A 19,471-nucleotide genomic window follows, 5' to 3' on the forward strand; every position below is an offset into this window, starting at 1 on the left:
TCTTCCTCTCCGCCCTCCTTCCGCCTTCTCTTCTGTAGTCTCTTCTCTAGGAAAACAGCTTGAAGCCTACTTTTACCCAAAGTAAAAATCACAGCTACGTACACAAGACGGTTATTCAGAAAGTTAGATCGTAACTTTAAAGAAGGAAAAATGTCACCTTCACATATCTGGGATCGTAGTTTGCGTTAAAAAGTGGAGCCCTGGGGTTTTCCTGGGATTTGGGCTTCTGTGTTTGATACCTTCTTAACACGTTGTGGATTCTGAGCTCCAGCATCCGAGGTGAGCTTGTTGCGCCCCACTTTCTGCATTATTAGTAACACTGTATGAAAGTCTTCATCTGTACATCGCTGTCCACGTCTCTGGATAGTTCCCTAGATACTCTTGGAAGGAGGGTTACGGGGTCAGGTGGGGTGGATATTTTTGAGACTCTAGGTGCCTAATGCCAAGCTGCTTTCCGGAAGGTGTGCCCTGCCCTGATTTATACCCTTCCTGGGCAGGAGCCAGGCGCCCAGCTCCTGCACGCTGCCACTCTGGGTCCTGTCATCAGGAGGAACCCCAAAGGACACACAGGAGGGAGCAGCAGGAGGGCGTCCTCGTTCTGTAGCCAAGGGGCACACGTGTGCTGGGAAAAGCGTGCACAGGAGATAGTGGGGCCATTTGTGAGGCCACTTTTCAGAGCTGGCTTCTGTAACTGAAGCTGCTTAATTTGCTTGTTTTTTTTTTTTTTTTTTTTTTTTTTTTAACAGGGTTGAGCGTTGGGGCTGGGGTTGTGGCTCAGTAGTAGAGCGCTCACCTGGCACATGTGAGGCACTGGGTTTGATCCTCAGCACCACATAAAAATAAATGAAATAAAGATGTGTCCATCTACAACTAAGAATATTTTAAAAAGTGGTTGAACGTTTATTAGCCACTTAATTTTTTTTGTATGTATATTAATGATATTAATCCTTTGTTGCTGCTTCTTTTATTTTTTGTCAAATAGATCCTTTCCTCCAAATGGCTGTTTTTGATGCTTTTGGATTCACAGGTTTAAAATTTTTACATGAGAGATCTGTCAGTACTTTTCACAATTTATTCTGTTACCATTTTTGATATTAGAAAGTTAGTTTTTATTCAGAGATAGTTATCTATATTTTTTCTTTTAGTACCAGGGATTGAGCCCAGGGGTGCTTAACCACTGAGCAACACTCCCAACTCTTACCTGCTTTTTAAAAATATTTTTTAGGTGTAGAAAGACACATGATATTTTTATTTTTATGTGGTGCTAAGGATCGAACCCAGTGCCTTACACATGTGAGGCAAACACTTTACCACAAAGCTACAGCCCCAGGCCCCCCCAACCCATGCTCAGCCCTTTTTAATATTTTATTTAGAGACAGGGTCTTGCTGAGTTTCTGAGGCTGGTTTTGAACTCCCGATCTTCCTGCCAAAGCCTCCTGAGTCTCTGGGATTAACAGGTGTGTGCCACTGTGCCCGGCTATTTTTTTCTGCCTTTTGATGTTACTCTTTCTTACTCTTTGGTTCACATGTGTTTGTTTTGTGGCACGTGGGAGGGAAAATCCCGCGTGGCAGTCTTTCCATGTAGCTGGCCAGTGTTTAGGTACAGAATGTGAGACTTTGGGGCAGGTTTGACTCCAGTTGGTACCAGTGACAGAATGTGTTGGAGATCACCCATCTTGTTGAAAATAGGGCACATGAAGAATTTAGGGTTGCAGATACGGATTAAAGTATAAATGGGGACTGCCCTTTGATGCCACACTATAAAGTTGAAATGTGTGGTCAGTTAGAATTTTGTGTGGCTAAGCATTCTTAAAATGAACTTAGGATTCCTTTGACTGCTAGCAGTAGGAAACACAATTCAAATGGATTTAACTTGAGCAAAATAAATTAAAAAGAAGAGCTGGGTATGGTGGTGTGGGCCTATAACCACAGCAACTTGGGAGGCAGAGGCTCACAAGTTTGAGGCCAGCTTCAGCAACTTGGTGAGACCCTGCCTTCAAATAAAAAAGGCTGGGGATGTAGCTCAGTGGTTAAGCACCCTTGATTCAATCCCTGGTTACTGTGCCTCCCTGCCCCGCAAAAAAATAAAAAAAGAAATTTTTATGGGCTCAGATTTTTGAAAAATTCAGAAGAAGTACTCACTCCATGCATGACTTGATCCCAGAGTTCAGATGATGTCACAGGGTGGTTTCCCTCTGTCTCTTGGCCTTTCTCTCTTTTCTGTTGGTATCTTTTTCAGACTTTTGGTAGTGGCCACTCACAGCTCCAGATTTATGTCCTTTTAGGTCCAAATTTGGAAGAAGAGTATTTCATCCTTGAAATCCCTTGTAGATCCAGAAATTGACTTGATGGACTCTGTGACTTGGGCTGCCAGGAGAATCTGAGGATGATTGCTGTGGGGGTCCTCAGCCTGCTCCAGGCTAATCAGTGTTGGTAAGGGAATGCTAGGCCTGGGCCGCCTGCTGTCCTCCTGGTGGCAGGAATGGAACCAAACTGAGACCATCTATTACAGGGGTTAGAGGCCTTCCCAAAGGAATTCAGGGTATTGGAGGAATGGAAGGCAAGAGTCAGGTTAGGCTGGGTTATGCAGCAGTGACAAGCAACACCACATCTCAGTGGCTTACTACAGACAGCTGTAACCAGAGTTCACTTGTCACTCATGGTAAGACTTCAGAGGGTTCTGGCAACTCTTCCAGGGCAGCCAGCCTCTGTGGCTTAGCCTTCTAAGCTTCTTCATCTTGTAGTTTCCATATCACATGTGCTCATGTGCTGCTTAGGCAGTGACACTTGTTACTCATCACTTCAGCCATGATTCGTTGGCCAGAGCTAGGTGTGGGAAGGTGGGAAGGTGGGGAGAGGGAGGGAGATTAGCCATCCTCCCCACGTGCTTGGAAAGAGGAGCCTGTGGGACAGAGTGAGCCTGAGATGGATGGAGCAGCCCCACTGGGTGAGCACAAGCAACCAGGGCCCACAGCACTGCTTATCACAGGCAGCCTAAGTTTGTCACCACATCCTTTAAACCTTCCTTTGACACTTCCTGGGATAATGCCCTGAGGAAGTAATGCATCTGGTCAGCTTGGGAGCTTTCCAGGCTGTGCCCCAAGGACAAATGAGAGCTGTCCTTCTGAAGACATTAGGAATCTCCCTTGTCACGACTCTGGCCATGAGTTTCTGTTGGCACTGTCCCCAAACACTGTTCTGTGACAGATGGTGCTGGGCTTAAGGGAGAGTCATTTAGTATTCCTGAACGTTAAGGAGGTTACTGGCAAAAGCTGTATTTCCCAAGCTCAGGTCTCTGCACAGTTTAATTTTCTTTGAATTGGGGGAAGATGTCTGACTTTTGTGCCTGAGTTCTGAATTCATCCATTTCCTCTTCCTATCAGTAGAATTCAGGCAAAGAATGGTATTCTGAGGCTTCCCTTAAAACACAAAACAGGGGGCTGGGGCTGTAGCTCAGTGGTAGAGCACTTGCCTCGCAGGTGTGAGATCCTGGGTTTGATCCTCAGCACCATATAAAAATAAATAAATAAATATTGTGTCCATCTATAACTAAAAAAATTTAAGAAAAAGCAAAATAGAAAAATGGTATAGCTACTATTAAAAAAACAATATGTCAGCTCTTCAGAAACATTAAAAATAGAATTACCACATGATCCAGCAGTTCCACCTCCGGGTGTATATCCAAAAGGACGGAAAATGGGCCCTAAGTGGGCACTTGCACACACCTGTTCATGGTAGCGTTGTTCACATGGTCACAAGGTAGCAGCGACCCTGTGTCCATCGGTGGATGAATGGATGAGCAAAACATGGCAGGCACTGTAGCGGAGTGTTATTCGGCTTCAGGAGGAACTGCCCGCACCCCTTCACTGAACCTGGACGGTGTCACGCAGAGGGACGGACAGATGCAGTGTGGCTCCGGGTCTGCTGGTGAGGCCAGGTTCACAGACAGGAGAAGGGTGGCAGTGGGGAGAACCAGGGAGAGTCGCTCTTTGGTGGGTACGAAGGTTCAGTTTTGCAAGATGAGGAGAGTTCTGGAGGTGGCTGGTGGTGACAGTGGCACAACACGCTGAATGGACCTAATGTCACTGAAGGTAACTTAAGGTTGCCAGCGTAAGAATGTGTATTTTGCCACAATATTAAAAATACCCCAAACTCTAATCAAGACAGAAAACATGAGAGTTTTGCCTGTAGGCATGGCCTCCCGGTCGGCGTGGCTCTTGGAACTGAGTTTTGGTTGGACCTTGCCGCTTCTCTGTACCAATGATGTAACCTTGTTGTCACCATCCATCACACACAAAAGGAATTTGCTTTCTAAATTTGAACACACCCTGGATTCTCCTTCGGGCAGGTGCGGGGCTGGCCAGTCGGGGCCTTTGCTCCTCGCTTTGAGGTTTAGAGCTAGCTTCTCTTCTCGGCAGTGGTGGCGTTGGCCTCGTCACTAATCACGTTCGCTCCCAGCTCTGGGTTGGTGGTGGTGGCCGGTGTGCCGAGCTCCAGCATCTGCTGGTGCTCTTCGTTCCTGTCTTAGGGATGACACAGTAAGCCCAGTCCTAGGGTGTGGTGTCCACCTGAGGGACACTGCCTCAGCCTTCCTTGCCAGCGGGGAGTCCCCTGCAGCCTCCAGGGACATGCCGGCCATGGGGACTTTCCAGGGCGTTGGCCTTTCCTTGAGACCTCTGCATAGTCTTCTCAGGGGGTAGGAACGCAGATCCGCTTTCTTGCCAACACCGTTTCTAAATATAAACGTTAATTAAGACAGGCTGTTAGAACTTCCCTTGCAAAGGTTGTTCACGACAGAGGAGCTTTTGGTCACTCTGTAAGTGATCCTGCGTCACTGCATCATATATCATATGGATGCTGCTGTGTGGTCACATTCAGAAAATAGCACGGTCTGCGGCGCCTGTGGATTACGTAAGGCAGAGGATCGTCATCGTTGGCGCGGAGGAGCTGGGGCTGCCTGGTGTTCCCTGTCCTGAGGCTGGTCCTTGGGCACTGCCTGCCTCCAGGTCTGCCACACTATCAGTCTCTTTGCTTCCTCAGGTCTGTGTTCTTTGCAAATGAAGACAAAAAACAAAAGCCAAGGTTATTGTCTCATGGCTCTGGACAAAAAAAAACTGATGGAGAAATGGCATCGTCCGTGAATATGGACTGGGTTTTCAGTCGACCCAGTCACTGTAGATTGTCAGCATGCGTGAAACTAAGTTGTGCATTTATACATTTACCCTCTGTGGTCCAGAAATTCTGTGGGGGCACATGAAAGCCTGGCTTCAAGTAGGTGTCATGGGGTCAGGAATAGGCTTCTGAGGACAAACCCCCTGAAGTTTTTGCAGAGCCTGCATTTTTGTAGGGAGAGGATTCCATAGCTCCTGTTAAGGTTTTCAAAGGTATCCTTGTCCCTAAGCTTTTAAGGAGCCTTGTGAAATGCTCAGGATATCTCACTACGGTGGGACCGTGTGCCCCATGATTGGGACCTTGGGGTCTGATTGAGGCTGTCACTGGGAGAGAGCAGTGCATACAGAGGATCCCAAGTGGCTCTTTAGAGCAGATGTAGAAACCGTGGCCATTCAGAGAAAGACATGAGCAGAAAGGAAAGGGGAAGCTCAGAACTGATGGGCTGTCGTGGGGCACCGTGACCTACATCTGTAATCCCAGTGACTCGGGAGGCTGAGGTAGGAGCATTGCAAGTTCAAGGCCAGCTTCAGCCTCTCAGCAAAACCCTGTCTAAAAATAAAAAATAAAAAGGGCTGGGGATTTGGCTCAGTGGTAAGGTGCCCCTGGGTTCAGTCCCCAGTACTGAAAACAAACAAAACCCCGAGAGGTGATGGGCAGACTCCATTTTAGTTTAGAATTAATGCACCCTTCACAGGGCTGCTGGGTTCCCTGGCACCTCGGGAGGGAGCCAAGAACGGAGATTCTGGAGCCAGACTTGCCAGGTTCAGATTCCAGGTCTGCCGCTTGGTGGTGCATGGTAGGTACCTTTTCAACACCAGCCATTTGTCGGGCACAGGGGAACATGCCTGTGGTCCCAGCGACTGAGGCAGGAGGATCAAATGAGCTGAGGAGTTCGGGCCAGCCCAGGCAACATACTGAGACCTCATTTCAAAATGACATCAGCTGTTCTGCTGGAGCTGGGTGTTGTCCTTAGGAATGCAGGGAGTAGGGAGGCACTGCTCTATGTTTATGTGTCTGTGAGAGCTGTTTGGTCCTTGCCGCCAAAAAGGCTCTTGCCTTTAACATTTGTTTACTTAAGAGCCATTTCAAGCAGATTTTCACATAATAAAAGGTGAAAGAATACTGTCACATATCCTTTAGCAAAATGGGACTTTGTTTTTGTTACAAAGTAAACACATGAAATTCGTCCTCTTCATTGAGTACCTACCTGTTCAATGATTTCCTGGGTAAGAATATCACATTTCCTTTTTTTTTTTTTTTTTTGCTAATATATCGTTCAGTCTTTGATCCTAACTACACAGAGGACGTGCTCCTGGGAACCTCACGGTCTGAGATTTCACCTACGTGGTCAATTTTGTCATCACCCCTGAACTTGAAAACTGCTCTCTGCCTCCCTGAAGTCACATGTGACTTTTATCATAACTATGAAATGGCTCCTGGCTCAGCCCACTTGCTGCTGCTTTTAAATTTCATTTCATTTCGTTTTTTTGCTGTTTTTTGTTGGGAACAATTACAAATCCTCCATGGAACCTATGAACATGACTGCAAAGACTTCTTTTATACCCTCTTGAAAACGAAGCCGTGAGCGCTGAAGGATGATGTCATGGTGCTGGCTTACCTCACTGTTGCACGTCTTAAGGGTCATCTGTCATTTTCCCGTTTCGTGTGTGTGTGTGTGTGTGTGTGTGTGAGTGGGGGCACTAGGATCGAACCCAGGCCCAAGCATGTCCACTCAAACATTGAGCTACACCCCATGCTGGCGTCTCAGATTTTTAAAAGGGTCCATTGAACTCAGGGAAATAACAAGGTAGAATGAATTCTTGGAAGATCTCCAAGAAGAAATCAAAGTCACAATCTAGCAATTCCCACAAATAGGTAGAATTGCTACAGAAAGAAACTAATTGGACGGGTGGGCCCTGCTGTTAGCCCACCCTGCTGTTAGCCGGGGCAGTCATGCTTCCAGTAAACCAGGGGAAGGAGGTGATCTGAAAGGCAGGCACAGGTGGACACAGTGCTCTTTGCTAGGTTATGATTACTAACTAGGAAAGAAGATAAGTGTGTGACACAGTCATAGGGTAGTTACGGCCCAGCAGTGTGCCAAGGTCTCATAGTAGTTCAGAGTTTATGAGAATAGAGTCATGGTGAACATTAAGTTTAGAGAGTATAATACCATTGTGTAGCATGAGATCAGCTGTGTGAAAATATATCAAAATATCGGTAGCAACTGCATAAAATATCCCCCCCACCATGGTGAGATATGTAATTTTTAAATGTCATTATCTCTACTTATATCTTCTGCGGTCTATAACTAGCCTGTGAGTTTTTAGACACAGCAAATGTTTTTTGTGATGTTGAAGTCAGTGTTTTTTTTTTTTTTTTTCCAAAAATGCTTTCATTGTGATGTAATGGTGACCCTCTGTCAATTCACCCGTTTTGCTGGGTTTTGATGCATTCCTAAGAAGTGTTCTTTCCTCATAGAACTGGTTCCTTCGATTATGAGCAACTTGCTGAACCCAGATGCCATTTTCTCCAACAATGAAATGAGCCTGTCGGACATCGAGATCTACGGCTTCGATTACGATTACACCCTGGTGTTCTACTCCAAGCACCTCCACACGCTGATATTTAATGCCGCTCGGGACCTTCTCATCAACGAACACCGGGTGAGGTCACAGGGACTTTTCAGTCTCCTTTCTCTTTTTTCCCTTAGATATTTGGAGAGCAAACAGCCTTGAGTGGATATGCCCCAGGTCTAGTGCTTAGAAGTAGTTTAGTAAATTTTTCTGAATAAATGTGTAGCTGTCCTTTCGTCCCAGACTTCCAAGTGACCTTATCTAGAAGATAGTTGTATTAAAACAAACAAACAAAAAGTTCTGATGTCTCTTTGGAAAGGAGCGAGTGTCAGTTGGGTCACAGCTGTGGCTGTTTGCACCTTGCTGTCACGAGGCATGGCTTTTGCCAGTGCTTGGGAGGAGGCAGCCTGTTAAGTTCTGGCTGACTCCTCAGCAGTGGGCGAGGTTCACCTCCATGCTGGTTTGAATTGCTTTCTTAGGTGAAGAATGCCGTCTGATGCACAGTATTTTGAGAGCTTTTAATGAGAAGAAAACGTTCTTCTTCCTAGTCTGGTGTGGGGATGCTTCCACAGTGGGGAAGAGAAACCTTGCAGAGCTGGTCAAGGCCAGTCCTCTTTGAGAAGCCCCCACGTCCTCCTGAGAAGTGTGGCCAGAATCTTCTTGGACTGGAGTGTGTAGCTCTGGGGTTTCCCTCTCATTCTGTCAAGTTCTCCCACAGGTTGAACAAGTCTGCCTTTGTCGGGCTTTCACCATCCATCTCTCCTTTCCCCTCCCTCCCTCCCTCCTTCCCTTCTTTCCAACATTCCATAAATCTTTGTTCCACCTCCTCTGAGCCCTGCCCTGCCTTAGACGCCCAGAGGGTAATGATGAGTAGGACCCAGCTGGCCCATGGGGAGTGGGTCACACACATGAACCTGGTGGAGGCCTGTGGACACCTAGACGGAGCCGAGGCCGAGGGGAGGGGGGATGCTTCCTGTGCCTCAGGGAGTGGAGAAACCAGAGGCGGGTGCTCTGGCCCTGTTTGCAGGCAGAGGTGGGCTGTGGTGGGAGGAGTGGGTGGGCCTGGGTAGCCTACGAACCCGGGTCACAAGAATGGATGTTTACATGGACCGAGCACAGTGGCCTGGGTGTGACGAAGACCAGCCATTAACCTGCCAAGACTTCTCTCTCCCCAGGTGACTCTGGTGTTGTTTCAGCCGTGCTCATTGGCCCTCTTCCCTTTTCACTGTCCTGGTGCTCTCTTTGTGCGCGCTCTGGTGTGTCCCGCTCACAGGCGGAGCCCTGGTCTGCGGGTGTGGCTGGGGGGCGGTTTGAAGCATGGAACCAGCCTCCCTGCTCCCTGCTCCCGATGCCTGGCTCCTGCTAGTGCAGCCCAGGTCCCGTTAGTTTTGGATCCTGACCATTCGGCCAGTATATTTGGGTATCAGCGGATTTAAGCCTAATCCAAAGTGCAGAAATGGCATTGGGCAAAAGTAACCATTCCTTTTCGCATCAAGTCAGCTGCAGTTTTCTTTAGTTCTGGCCACTTTGACAACTGGGTTTCTCCATTTGTTCAAGAGCTTCTCGTCCATCTGAACTGTGGTCTTCTCCCAGGAGCGTGAGGACAGAAGCAGAATAACTAGGTGGTTTGGCCCTGGTTTCTGGCTGTGCCTTCCACCATCTGTCCCCACCCCCGGAGGTGGAGCCGAAGGGCACTGCATGGGTGCTGGCGTTTGGTTGGCCTTGATGCCGTTTGTGAAATGCAGGGCGTTACCCTGACAGTTCTGTTCATTGATTGTCCGCTGAGGGCTGGAAGTGTCCAGGTTCCTGAGAGTGACCGCTGGCTGCATATCCTGCTGTCATCACTCACTTCCTTCATAATCCTGATCCACTCACCCAATTTCTTTGGACTTAGTTTCCTCCTCTGTAAAATTCCCCACAGTGTGACTGTGAAAATTAAATGAGTTAATGTATGTAAAGTGCCTGGCACAGAAAAGTCCACGAAGTGCCCGCTGTTACTGATAATATTATTTTGACGCTGCCTGGCACAAACAGGTTGTCTCTGTATACATTAGAGAAGATTCTGACTCAGATTTGAGCTACTGTCTCAAAACCACAGGTCAGTGAGAGGCAGAACCAGAATTCAAACTCGGGTCTGTCCGTTTCTGGGCAACTTATGTGCTCTCTACTGTTTGCTGCCCCTTAAGGGGTTAATGACACCTGTGTACCCTGTGGGTTTTTGTTCAGATGAAACTAAAATATTCATGATAATAAAAAATTTATGAAGATAAAACATTTATGCAGTTTGGGGGGAAGAGAGATGAAATAGATGGATAATATAAAAGGTGGAGTTGTGATTGAAAAGCCTCTAGATTGAAGATCATTGAAGTTTCATTCTCATGATGTCTGTTGCTTTGACAAAAAGAATGATATAGTACTAATTATATCAGGCATATTAATAGAGCCAATTATGCTTATGCAGATTTGGTCTTGCTCTGATTAAGCAAAATAATTCTTCTAAGACACAGTGCGCGGGTGCCATTCTGCTGCCAGCGCTGAGGCACGGCGTGTGCTTGCCGAGGTGGAGACATCTGCTTTTGAGACACGGTGACAGAACAGTAGATTTGTAATTTAGCATCTTTCCAAAAAGCAAATGTAAAAAAGTTCCAGCTTCTTTGTAATTATCCTGTTTTCTTCTTTGGGGGGGAACAAGAACAGATTTTTATAAAAAATGGAAATCAAAAAATTGGGTCATCGCTGTGCCTGCATTTTCGTTTCCTAGGTCCACCAAGGAACCGGGGGTGCGAGAAGGGCTCTCGATTTTGTCTCTCCAGTGCACACCTCGTGAGCATCGTCTTCTCACTAGTGGGCACCTGTGGTCACCTGCTTGTTCACATGCAGAGTCTAATGTCCCCTCTGGCTCCTTGTGCTCTGTGTTCCATGTCAGATCTCTCCTTAAAATGAACAAACTTTTAGCTTCAGGACAGTCTTTGGTTTATGGAAAAGTTGCAAAGATAAGACCGAGTTCCTGTGGACGTACCCCGTGTGTACCCAGGTTCCCTGATGGCAACGTTTTATGTCACTGTGGTACGTCGTCCCAGCTGGAGAGTCCATGTTGATGAGCTGAAGTCCCTGCTTTATTCACGCTTCCTCAGTCTTTACGCAGCGTCCTTTTCCTGCCCCGGACCCTGGGAGGACCCTGCATTGCAGTTGGCCGTCTCCTTAGGCCCTTCTGGGCTCTGCAGTTCCTCTGACGCCCCTTGTGTGGCCTCTCGGGTTTGTCCCAGGTTTTCCTCATGATTAAACTGGGCTGTGGGGACGGGGAGGAAGACCGCGGGGTGGAGTGGGGTACCATGTTCATCACATGCTGTTGACTTGGGGGGTTGACCCAGTCCCCGCTGAGGAGCTTCTGTCATGTTACAGTTGCCCCCACTTTGTCCCTTTCCCCACTGGGCTGTCGGGGAGGAAGTCACTGCACAGCTACGGCTCCTTTTACTCCTTCGTAAAGTCCTCGCGTGTGTCCTCACGCCTCTCCTCCCCTCCTGTGCGGCTGCCGCTCCGGCACAGGGGCCTCCTGCCTGGCTTCTCTGCTTCTCTGTCACCTGTGTCCCACCGCCAGAGTGAGCCTTCAGACCTGGTCACGCCACCCCTGCACTTGGTCCCCTCCAGCCCCCCCATCACCTTGCAGTGCCTGCCTCTCGCTCTGCTCCACGACACCAGCCTTGTGCTGCCATCTGGAATGCCCGTCCTGCCCCCTGACAGCCTGAGGTTGGCTCCTCATTCCCAGTGGGTCTGTGACCCTCATACTGCACGTTCTTTATAGTAGGAATCACTCTGAGGCCTTGTGTGTGTGTGAGTGTGTGTGTGTGTGTGTGTGTGTGTGAGTGTGTGTGTGTGTGCTCTATGACCTGCCTCCCCACAGCAGGGTGGACTTTCTTAGGGACAGACACTGTCATTTTGTTGGCTGTGGCGTTCCCAGGCTTTGGCACAGTTCTGGATTCCTGGGCTTGATGTTACTGTTTACCGTTGTTCCCAGGAGAGCTGTGTGTGTGTGTGTGTGTGTGTGTGTGTGTGTGTGTATGTGTGTGTGTGTGTGTGCAAGGGGCTGATTGTGAGAGTGTTTTTGAAGTGACCGGTTGTATGAGGAAATGACAACACAGGAGCAGGAGCAGAGCCTAGAAATTACCCTCTTCGTTTTGCAGACATGGGGAGAAGAGGATACACCTTAAGGGCTGCTGGAGGGCAGCGGAGGCGGGAGAGTGGTCTTCCCCGCCTGCCGGTCGCAGCCCTCGGAGGTAGCTCCCTTTTCCTGAGCACTTGCTCTGTGCCAGGCTCTGCCCTGACTCCCCACAGGCGTTTCTGGATGTGAACTTCTGCACTTCCACAGCTCATGCTGTCTTGACTCTGTAGGTGAGAAAACCAGGAGAGGACTCTGCCCAAGGTCACCTGCTAGCACATGGTGGCCCAGGATTTGGTGCCTCCTCTCAGCCTGTGTTCCCTTGAAGACCTTGTCCTGTCGGAGCTGCGTCTCTCAGTTCTCGAGGTTGCTGACAGTTATTGTCTTTGGACTATTTGAAAACTGTCTATTAGGAGGGGCTCCCCAAGAATCACCCAGTGAGCGGAGAGGCTGGGGCAACAGGAGCCTGTGAGGGGCCATGCCCAGCCGGGGCACCCAGAGAAGCGTTGTTCAAAGACAGTGCCACCAGACACGTCAGCAGGGGTGGTGTCCTGGCTCAGCTCAATCCTTCTCTTTGCGGCCGGGAGTCCTTCCAGCAGCTCGGTGAGCCCTCAGAGCTGGCTGGCTCTGCTCTCACCAGGAAGTGATGAGTGTCCAGTGGAGAAGCCTGGACCGGGTTCAGAATTGATTAGGTGGAGGTGAGGGGTGGACATGGGTGTGGCTTGGCCCCAGGTGGCCCTGGGCAAGTTCTTTGACTCTGATCCTGGGATTCTTCACCAGGAGGTCAGGCAGGGGCGTCTGCCTCCTTCCTGCTGGTGTGGCAAGGCGTGGAGTCAGGGTGTCTGGTCTGTGTGCGCCACAGCAGATGCTCAGCCTGGGCTTGTCTTCCCGCGACATTTTAAATGCATCTTTCCTGTCTGACCTTTCTCCTTCATCACTCGCCAGGTTGGAAGGAGGTTTCAGAGGTGCCGAGGTCCTTTGGCTTCCCTTTGATAAGCAGAACTGTGTCACCAGGACTGGGTTCAGCGTGGGCCACGTCTGTCCATAAAGGTGCAGATCCAGACACGGTGTTCAGAATCCTTGGAAACGCCCACCTGTGGAAATATCAGTTTGGTAGTTTCTTGGCACAAGTGGTAGGCGTTAGATAAATGAGCCCAAATGTGACATTTGAGTCAGTCTTCTTGGAGCTTGACTGACTTAAAAATATGCCTCATGTGTTCAGCCTGGTGGTACCAGGAAATGTTCTCACACACATGTGACCCTGGCCGTGAACAGGTGGCCGTGTGGCCACAGAAAGGTTTCCTGGGAGTTCCGATGGTTGTCCAGGTTTTTACTCCTACAGTTTACATCCTGATGGGAGAGTGGGGCGACTTCTCTGTGCCTGAGGGCCTAGGGACTATGGGAGAGTGAGTGGGGCGGAGGCTGAACCTGACTCCCTGCCCTGCTGCTGGGTGGCCTGGGCAGGGTTTCATGGTGTCTCTGATGTCCCCTCTGTAAGACGGTGTGGCAGGATCCGCTGTGGCAGCAGCCGCAGACACGGGCCTGGGGTCCGGTTTTCACCCGTAGCTGCTGTTCTAGTTCTGAGATCTGCAAACGGACTAAAGGACTGGGGTGCCTGGTATGGCAGAGGCGGCGGCCAGCATCTTTCCATGGAACGAGGAGTCACTTCATAACTAGGAAACACCTGGGGAGTGGGCTGCTTTCAGAGGTCCTGTGTGTTCTGAGACACGGGTGAGCAGGAGCCGCGTGCTGAGCAAGGGGCCCCCTGGTGCAGGTACAGGGAGGGGCTGCACCGCCAGCTCTGGGTTCTCCAGCCGAGAGGTTGGCCGCAGCTGACCGTCCAGAGGTCAGCGATGGAAGCTGAGTGGAGGGTCCCCTCGGAAAGGTCTCATCTGTGTCTCTGCCTGCAACCGGGTGGTGGGGCCATGAGGTTTCCTGGTGACAGGAGCTGAACGGAGGCAGACGGTGTGTTTGAGGGGACATTCCAGGGGACATTCCAGTTCCCCCACCTCGGCAGCCATACACGCAAGGGGAGGAGGTGGTGGGGCAGGGAGAAGCAGATGAGTTTCAGGGGCCTTAGAGATCTGGGAGTCTGGTGGCAGAGGACAGGGCAAGTGGGGACAGAGTTAACTTGAGAGAAGATGAAGGAGGGGGATGAAGCTTGATCCCTGCTTGGACAGATAGATAGCGTGCTGGGCAGGACCCAGGGCTCTGCGTGTGGCAGGAGGCACAGAGGAGCAAGCTGTGATTCGTCCCTCTGACCCGCCTTCCTGCCAGAGTGCCCCGCCATCTTTGTACAAGGCCTGATCTGGACGTGACCCTGAAGGCAGAACCTTGTTAGCTGAAACATGTTCCTTTCTTCCTCACAGTATCCCGTGGAAATCAGGAAATACGAGTACGACCCCAACTTCGCCATCCGCGGACTGCATTACGACGTGCAGCGGGTAGGTGGCATTTCCCGCTTCCTGCAGGGTCTCCGTCTTTGCGAAGAAAATGGTCCTTAGTGAGGCGGTGCTCTTGGGGCCGTTCTTTGCTGAGAGATAAATCAGCTTTAAATCATGTTCACTGAGGCTGCGGATCAAGGTGATGCAGACATACTTGGGTAAGATCCTTCTGAAGTGACTGTCGTGGAGGAGCTTGCCCGCCGTTGCGGTGGGAGTGCGGCTTGGTTCCAGTAGACATTTTTTGGTGTTTGGAGGAGCCAGCTGCTGTATTTATTTGTCTTTTTTCTTTTGCTGATAAGCCATTTCCTTAGAAAGGAAAAGCCAGCCTTTGAGAATCTGCCTCCTTGCACGGCGTCCTGATGTGGGGAGGAGTCATGAGAACACCCGGGCTGCTCATTGCATGTGCAAATTGGTGCACGTTGTTTACACGTGCGTGTGTTTTTATTTTTAAAGGCAGTGTTGATGAAGATTGATGCTTTTCATTACATCCAGCTGGGGACTGTCTACAGGTAAGAGCACCAGGAGATAAATGTCGTTCATCCACAGCGGCCGAGTGGCTTGGGTTTCAGGGCCCCGTGACTGCAGTGACAGGAGGGCCGTGGGGTGTGTGTGATGGTTCGTTCATTCACTCTTGTTCCAGAAAATTTGTCAAGACCGCATGCTGGATGCTGAGGGTTTGGCCCATTAGGCTGCTCTCCAGGAGCTGGGGGTCTGGGTGGAACCTCAGGAGTGAACCACTGTACCCCAGAGTGCAGGGCGCATGGCGGAAATGCACTCGGGCCACTAGGGGGAGTCCTCTAGGGGGAGTCCTCTAGGGGGAGTCCTCTGGGGAATGTGCGGGAGGAGAGGCTTTGGGGGCAGAGGCTGGGAGCTGAGGGAGAGTCCTGGCGAGGGCTTTGGAGGGAGTGGGCTGTTGGGGAGAGGGGATAGTATTCCTGGGACCATGGTTTGATATTAAGATGCCCCTCCCAGAGGTAGACACTGATTCGGAAAGTGAAACATGCATGTAGGTTGTAGCATTAGAGCTTCATAGGGACAGTAGCAGCCCTGTGTCCTCCCCTCCCCACCAGGCGCTGGTGTTTTCCCTCACTATTTGTAGATGACTGAAGGTTGTGGACATTGTCCATGTGGAGTTAGAGAAGGACCTTGCCTCCTGGTTCCCTGCCCCCTCCTTTTCCAGTCTCATCCTTTGACCCTCACTAAGCGCTGGATTGCTACACCAGTCCTTGTTTACATTGGGACACTGCAGGTCTTGTTTTGTTCCCTCTTGAGCCAAGTCGTGTTCTCTGATTATTTTCTTCTTGTACCATGTATGGTTTCTCTTATGAGACTTAAGAACCTCATTTTTATTTGGTTTTATGCATAGATGTTCCCACTTTTTCAAGTGTCCTCTCTCATGTCAAGCATGTGTTGAACATAATCTGTTGCTTGCTTAGTGTTTCCTTCCTTCCTTTCCCTCCTTTCTCCCTCTTGCTCTGACCCATTCAGTTACTTTCCTAGGACTTCCCTTTGCCACTTCCCCCTTTTTTAGTTTCCATTTGTTCCTCTTTCTGCCTTGACTCCCTCATTTTGCTGGAGTACATCCTGCAGTAGCTTCCTGGCACCTCCTAGTGACACCTTTCTGGAGCTCTGGGGGGAGGGGTGAATCATTTTGTCAGTGTCCCCTTGAGCGCCTCTGCCCTCATGGTTGGTAGTTCAGGTACCTCCTTCACATCCACTGTTTGTTTTCCAGTGTTGAAATGTCGAATCTGTTGACATCTTTGCTCTCATTTTCTTGGGCTTTTTTTTTTTTTTTTTTTTGTCATTTCAATAGTGTTTCAGGAGGAAGACGTGGTGGTGGTTGGTGGTAATGACAATAGTGTTGCTAACATTAAATAATGGCTAACAAATATCGAGTCTTGCTGTGAATAGGCACTGTTTTAAAATAAGGTGTGTGTGTGTGTGTGTGTGTGTGTGTGTGTGTGTGTGTGTGTTGTGCCTAGGATTGAACCACAGCTTTATACATGCAAGGGAAGCACCCTAACCCTGAGCTACATCCCCAGCCCAAAACAAGGGCTTAATTTGAGGAAACCCGTTTGATCTTGAGAATAACCTCATGTGGTAGGCACTATCCTTAGTCTGAGAGATGTTAAGAACCTTTCCCAAGGTTACAGCAAAAAAATGTCTTGACTGGAATTCAGACCTAAACCTTGTGACTGCCGAGTCTGCTCTTGGCTGCCATGCTGTGTGGCCTTGTGTGAAGACCCCTCAGAGCAACCCTGTCTTTACTTTCGATTGTGAATCTCCTTTAAGCTGTACTATTAAAAATAACCTTTTCATTTATTTTATAAATAATATTGTTATACTTGTATATTTTTGTGTATTTCTCTCATTATTTTCTTAGAAGTAAAATTGCTGCGCGAATGTAGTCATTTTAAGGCTTTTGAAATGGCTTAATTGACCTACAGAAAGATGGTACCACGCTTAGCAAACTTTGAAGTTTAAAGTTGTTCCCTCACGTGAAATATTCCCATTTTAACTTCTCATTCTTGAAAACACTGAACATTTACACATTAATTCCTAGACTCCTCTGCTAATAGCTCCCGATGTTTGTCCCAAATTATACAGCAGCGGTGTGGGGGGGAGGGGGGGAGGAAGGTAAGGCCAGGTCCGTGGTTGTGAAAATCCCCACCAGATCTTTTGACTTGGAGCCTCCGTCTCTGTTTCTGTGTCAGCCTCCTGGTTTAGACACGCACCCTTCTCTCCTGGGCGATTGTACTTTTCTGCAGGGCAGTGCTTTCCTATGCCAGCTGTTTTTCATATAGTTGTCCATTTAGCCTTTTTGGTAATACCACTGTCCAGGAGGCTGCCACGTCATTCCCACTTACAGAATGAAGACAGTGAACCCCAAAGAGAGGAAATGACTTCTCCAGTAATTCCCCTGAGATAGCTAAGCTCATTCTTGGTCTTATGGGATTAAGAAATCAGGAATTAAAAATTAGTCCAGTCTCCATGACTGTGAATCAGCACAGCAGGAGCTGGGATGTTGGCAGGTCACCTCAGCCTTCAAAGGCTTGATAGTCACAGAGATACCAAGAAGCCAGGCCAGGAAAAATAAGGTCATTAAAACCAAACCCATGCATGAGGCACTGGGTTCGATCCTCAGCACCACGTACAAAAATAAATAAATGAAGTTATAAACAAAAGAACAAAAAAAACCCAAACTCAGCCGGGAGCAGTGGCACACACCTGTAACCCTGGTGGCTTGGGAGGCTGAGACAGGAGGATGGCAAGTTCAAAGCCAGCCTCAGCAAAAGCAAGGTGCTAAGCCACTCAGTGAGACCCTGTCTCTAAATAAAATATAAAAAAGGGCTGGGATGGGGCTCAATGATCCAGTGCCCCTGAGTTCAATCCCTGGTACACCCCCTACTCCCCCGCCAAAAAAAACCCCAAACCCAGTGAGGCCAGGCAGTGATCTTTCCTGCTCCAAAACCCAATCAGGAGGTTTCCCAGATGAAAAAGAGCAAACTCCATCAGGTGGGAGAGGCAGATGTGTGTAGGACAGTCACATAGTCACGGGATGCCCCACAGCAACCCCTGCTGTATCAGCACAATGATGACCGCAGCCCTGCGCAGAGCCCCGCCCCCTCGCAGGGGAAGAGGAGTTCAGGCGCCCCTGCAGCTCTGCCTCCAGGTACCACCTGCAGGAAGACCTGGCCCTGGTGCCTGCAGAGGCCAGGAAAAGCCGCTGCCTTCCTCCTTAGAGTCAGAGTCGGTGTTTGTCCCCTGCCTGGCGCCTTCCTCGTGCTGCAGCCTAAGAGTAAAAGGCCTGTTCCTGTGCCGCTTGACACCCCAGGGGTTTAGGGAGCTGGGATTTGCACCCGGGCAGATGTGTTCACATCTGTGCTTCCTCATCGCCTGGCGTGGGGCTGGGGGAGGGGCTTTTCGTTTTGATTTCACTGGTTTGGGCCACAGGGTTCCAGCATGGCTAAGCGGTCCCCACGCGCGATCTGCTCCAGCGGGCTGTCTGCAGGGGCTCAGCTGACTGCAGCCCGCGATTTCACCACTTCTCCTGAGCTGACTGGTGGTCACTTGGACTCAAGGATGCTGCCTGTTGCCACACACACGTGGCACCTCGTGGCCCCGACAGTGTCTCCGCCCTGGGTGAAGTCTCAGCGGTGGGCGGAGGGTTGGGGTTCGCCGCTTTCCTGCCCGCTCTCTAAGGCACCATCTGGCTTTTCCAGAGGCCTCAGCGTGGTCCCCGATGAGGAAGTCATTGAAATGTACGAGGGGTCCCACGTGCCCCTGGAGCAGATGAGTGACTTCTACGGAAAGGTAACAGGCACCGTCTTCGGGAAGCCGCGGTCTTTCCTGGGCAGGTGGCCTCCAAGGGCTCCCCGTTGCCCCTGTGGAGCTGGCAGGGGACCTGAGGGGGTGTGTGGATCTGCCAAGTGGAGGGAGGCTGGGGAGGGCGCCACCCCAGCTTCCCCCGTGGCTTCCCCCGTGGTTCCCCCGTGGTTCTCCTTAACTGCGCTCTCCCCACCTGGGAGGCTCCACCCGCCCCACCTCCAGGCATGTCCCTGCTTTCTGGAGTGAACCATGGGCTGTTGGCGCAGCAGCAGTGGCCACCCCGCACCTGTCACACTGTCAGCTGCCCACCATCTGTCCCCAGCGGGAAACCTCTGCCGCTCTGACTTCTGGGGTCCTCTTTCCTGAGTCGAGCAGGAAGTTGGACTGAGCGCACGAGAGGGTGGGGCGGGCAGGGTGGTGGGGCTGGGAGAGGCAGCCATGGACTGCCATGGACGTCCTCCTTGTGCCCAGCGTGAGACACCGCTATGAAGGATAGGGAGCAAGGCAGACACTCTGATTGCTGGGACCGCCTCCTTTTTGTGACGAGGACTCTCAGGTGGACACGAGGTTGTCACCGAGGAGCCTTTCGGAGGTGGGCCCCTCTTCTAACTCGTCCCCCTCTGCAGAGCTCCCACGGCCACACCATGAAGCAGTTCATGGACATCTTCTCCCTCCCGGAGATGACCCTGCTGTCCTGTGTGAACGAGCACTTTCTGAAGAACAACATCGACTACGAGCCTGTGCACCTGTACAAGGACGTCAAGGTGTGTGGAGAAGCCTCGCTCTCAGCCTGAGGA

At 50.2% G+C, this 19,471-nt stretch overlaps 1 protein-coding gene across 2 annotated transcripts in view; it reads left to right on the plus strand.

Annotated features, from left to right (window-relative positions):
• Window positions 1-19,471, plus strand: part of Nt5dc3 (5'-nucleotidase domain containing 3) — a 54,842-nt gene that overhangs the window by 16,258 nt on the left and 19,113 nt on the right. For both annotated transcript variants that reach the window (XM_078052922.1, XM_078052921.1), the window contains exons 2-6: window positions 7,651-7,835; window positions 14,271-14,345; window positions 14,799-14,854; window positions 18,569-18,659; window positions 19,301-19,438. In XM_078052922.1, coding sequence (XP_077909048.1) covers window positions 7,668-7,835; window positions 14,271-14,345; window positions 14,799-14,854; window positions 18,569-18,659; window positions 19,301-19,438 — 528 coding nt within the window. In that variant the 5' untranslated portion in view covers window positions 7,651-7,667. The remainder of the gene's footprint in view (window positions 1-7,650; window positions 7,836-14,270; window positions 14,346-14,798; window positions 14,855-18,568; window positions 18,660-19,300; window positions 19,439-19,471) is intronic.

Source organism: Ictidomys tridecemlineatus, chromosome 6, assembly GCF_052094955.1.
Source record: "Ictidomys tridecemlineatus isolate mIctTri1 chromosome 6, mIctTri1.hap1, whole genome shotgun sequence".
Classification (NCBI taxonomy): domain Eukaryota; kingdom Metazoa; phylum Chordata; class Mammalia; order Rodentia; family Sciuridae; genus Ictidomys; species Ictidomys tridecemlineatus.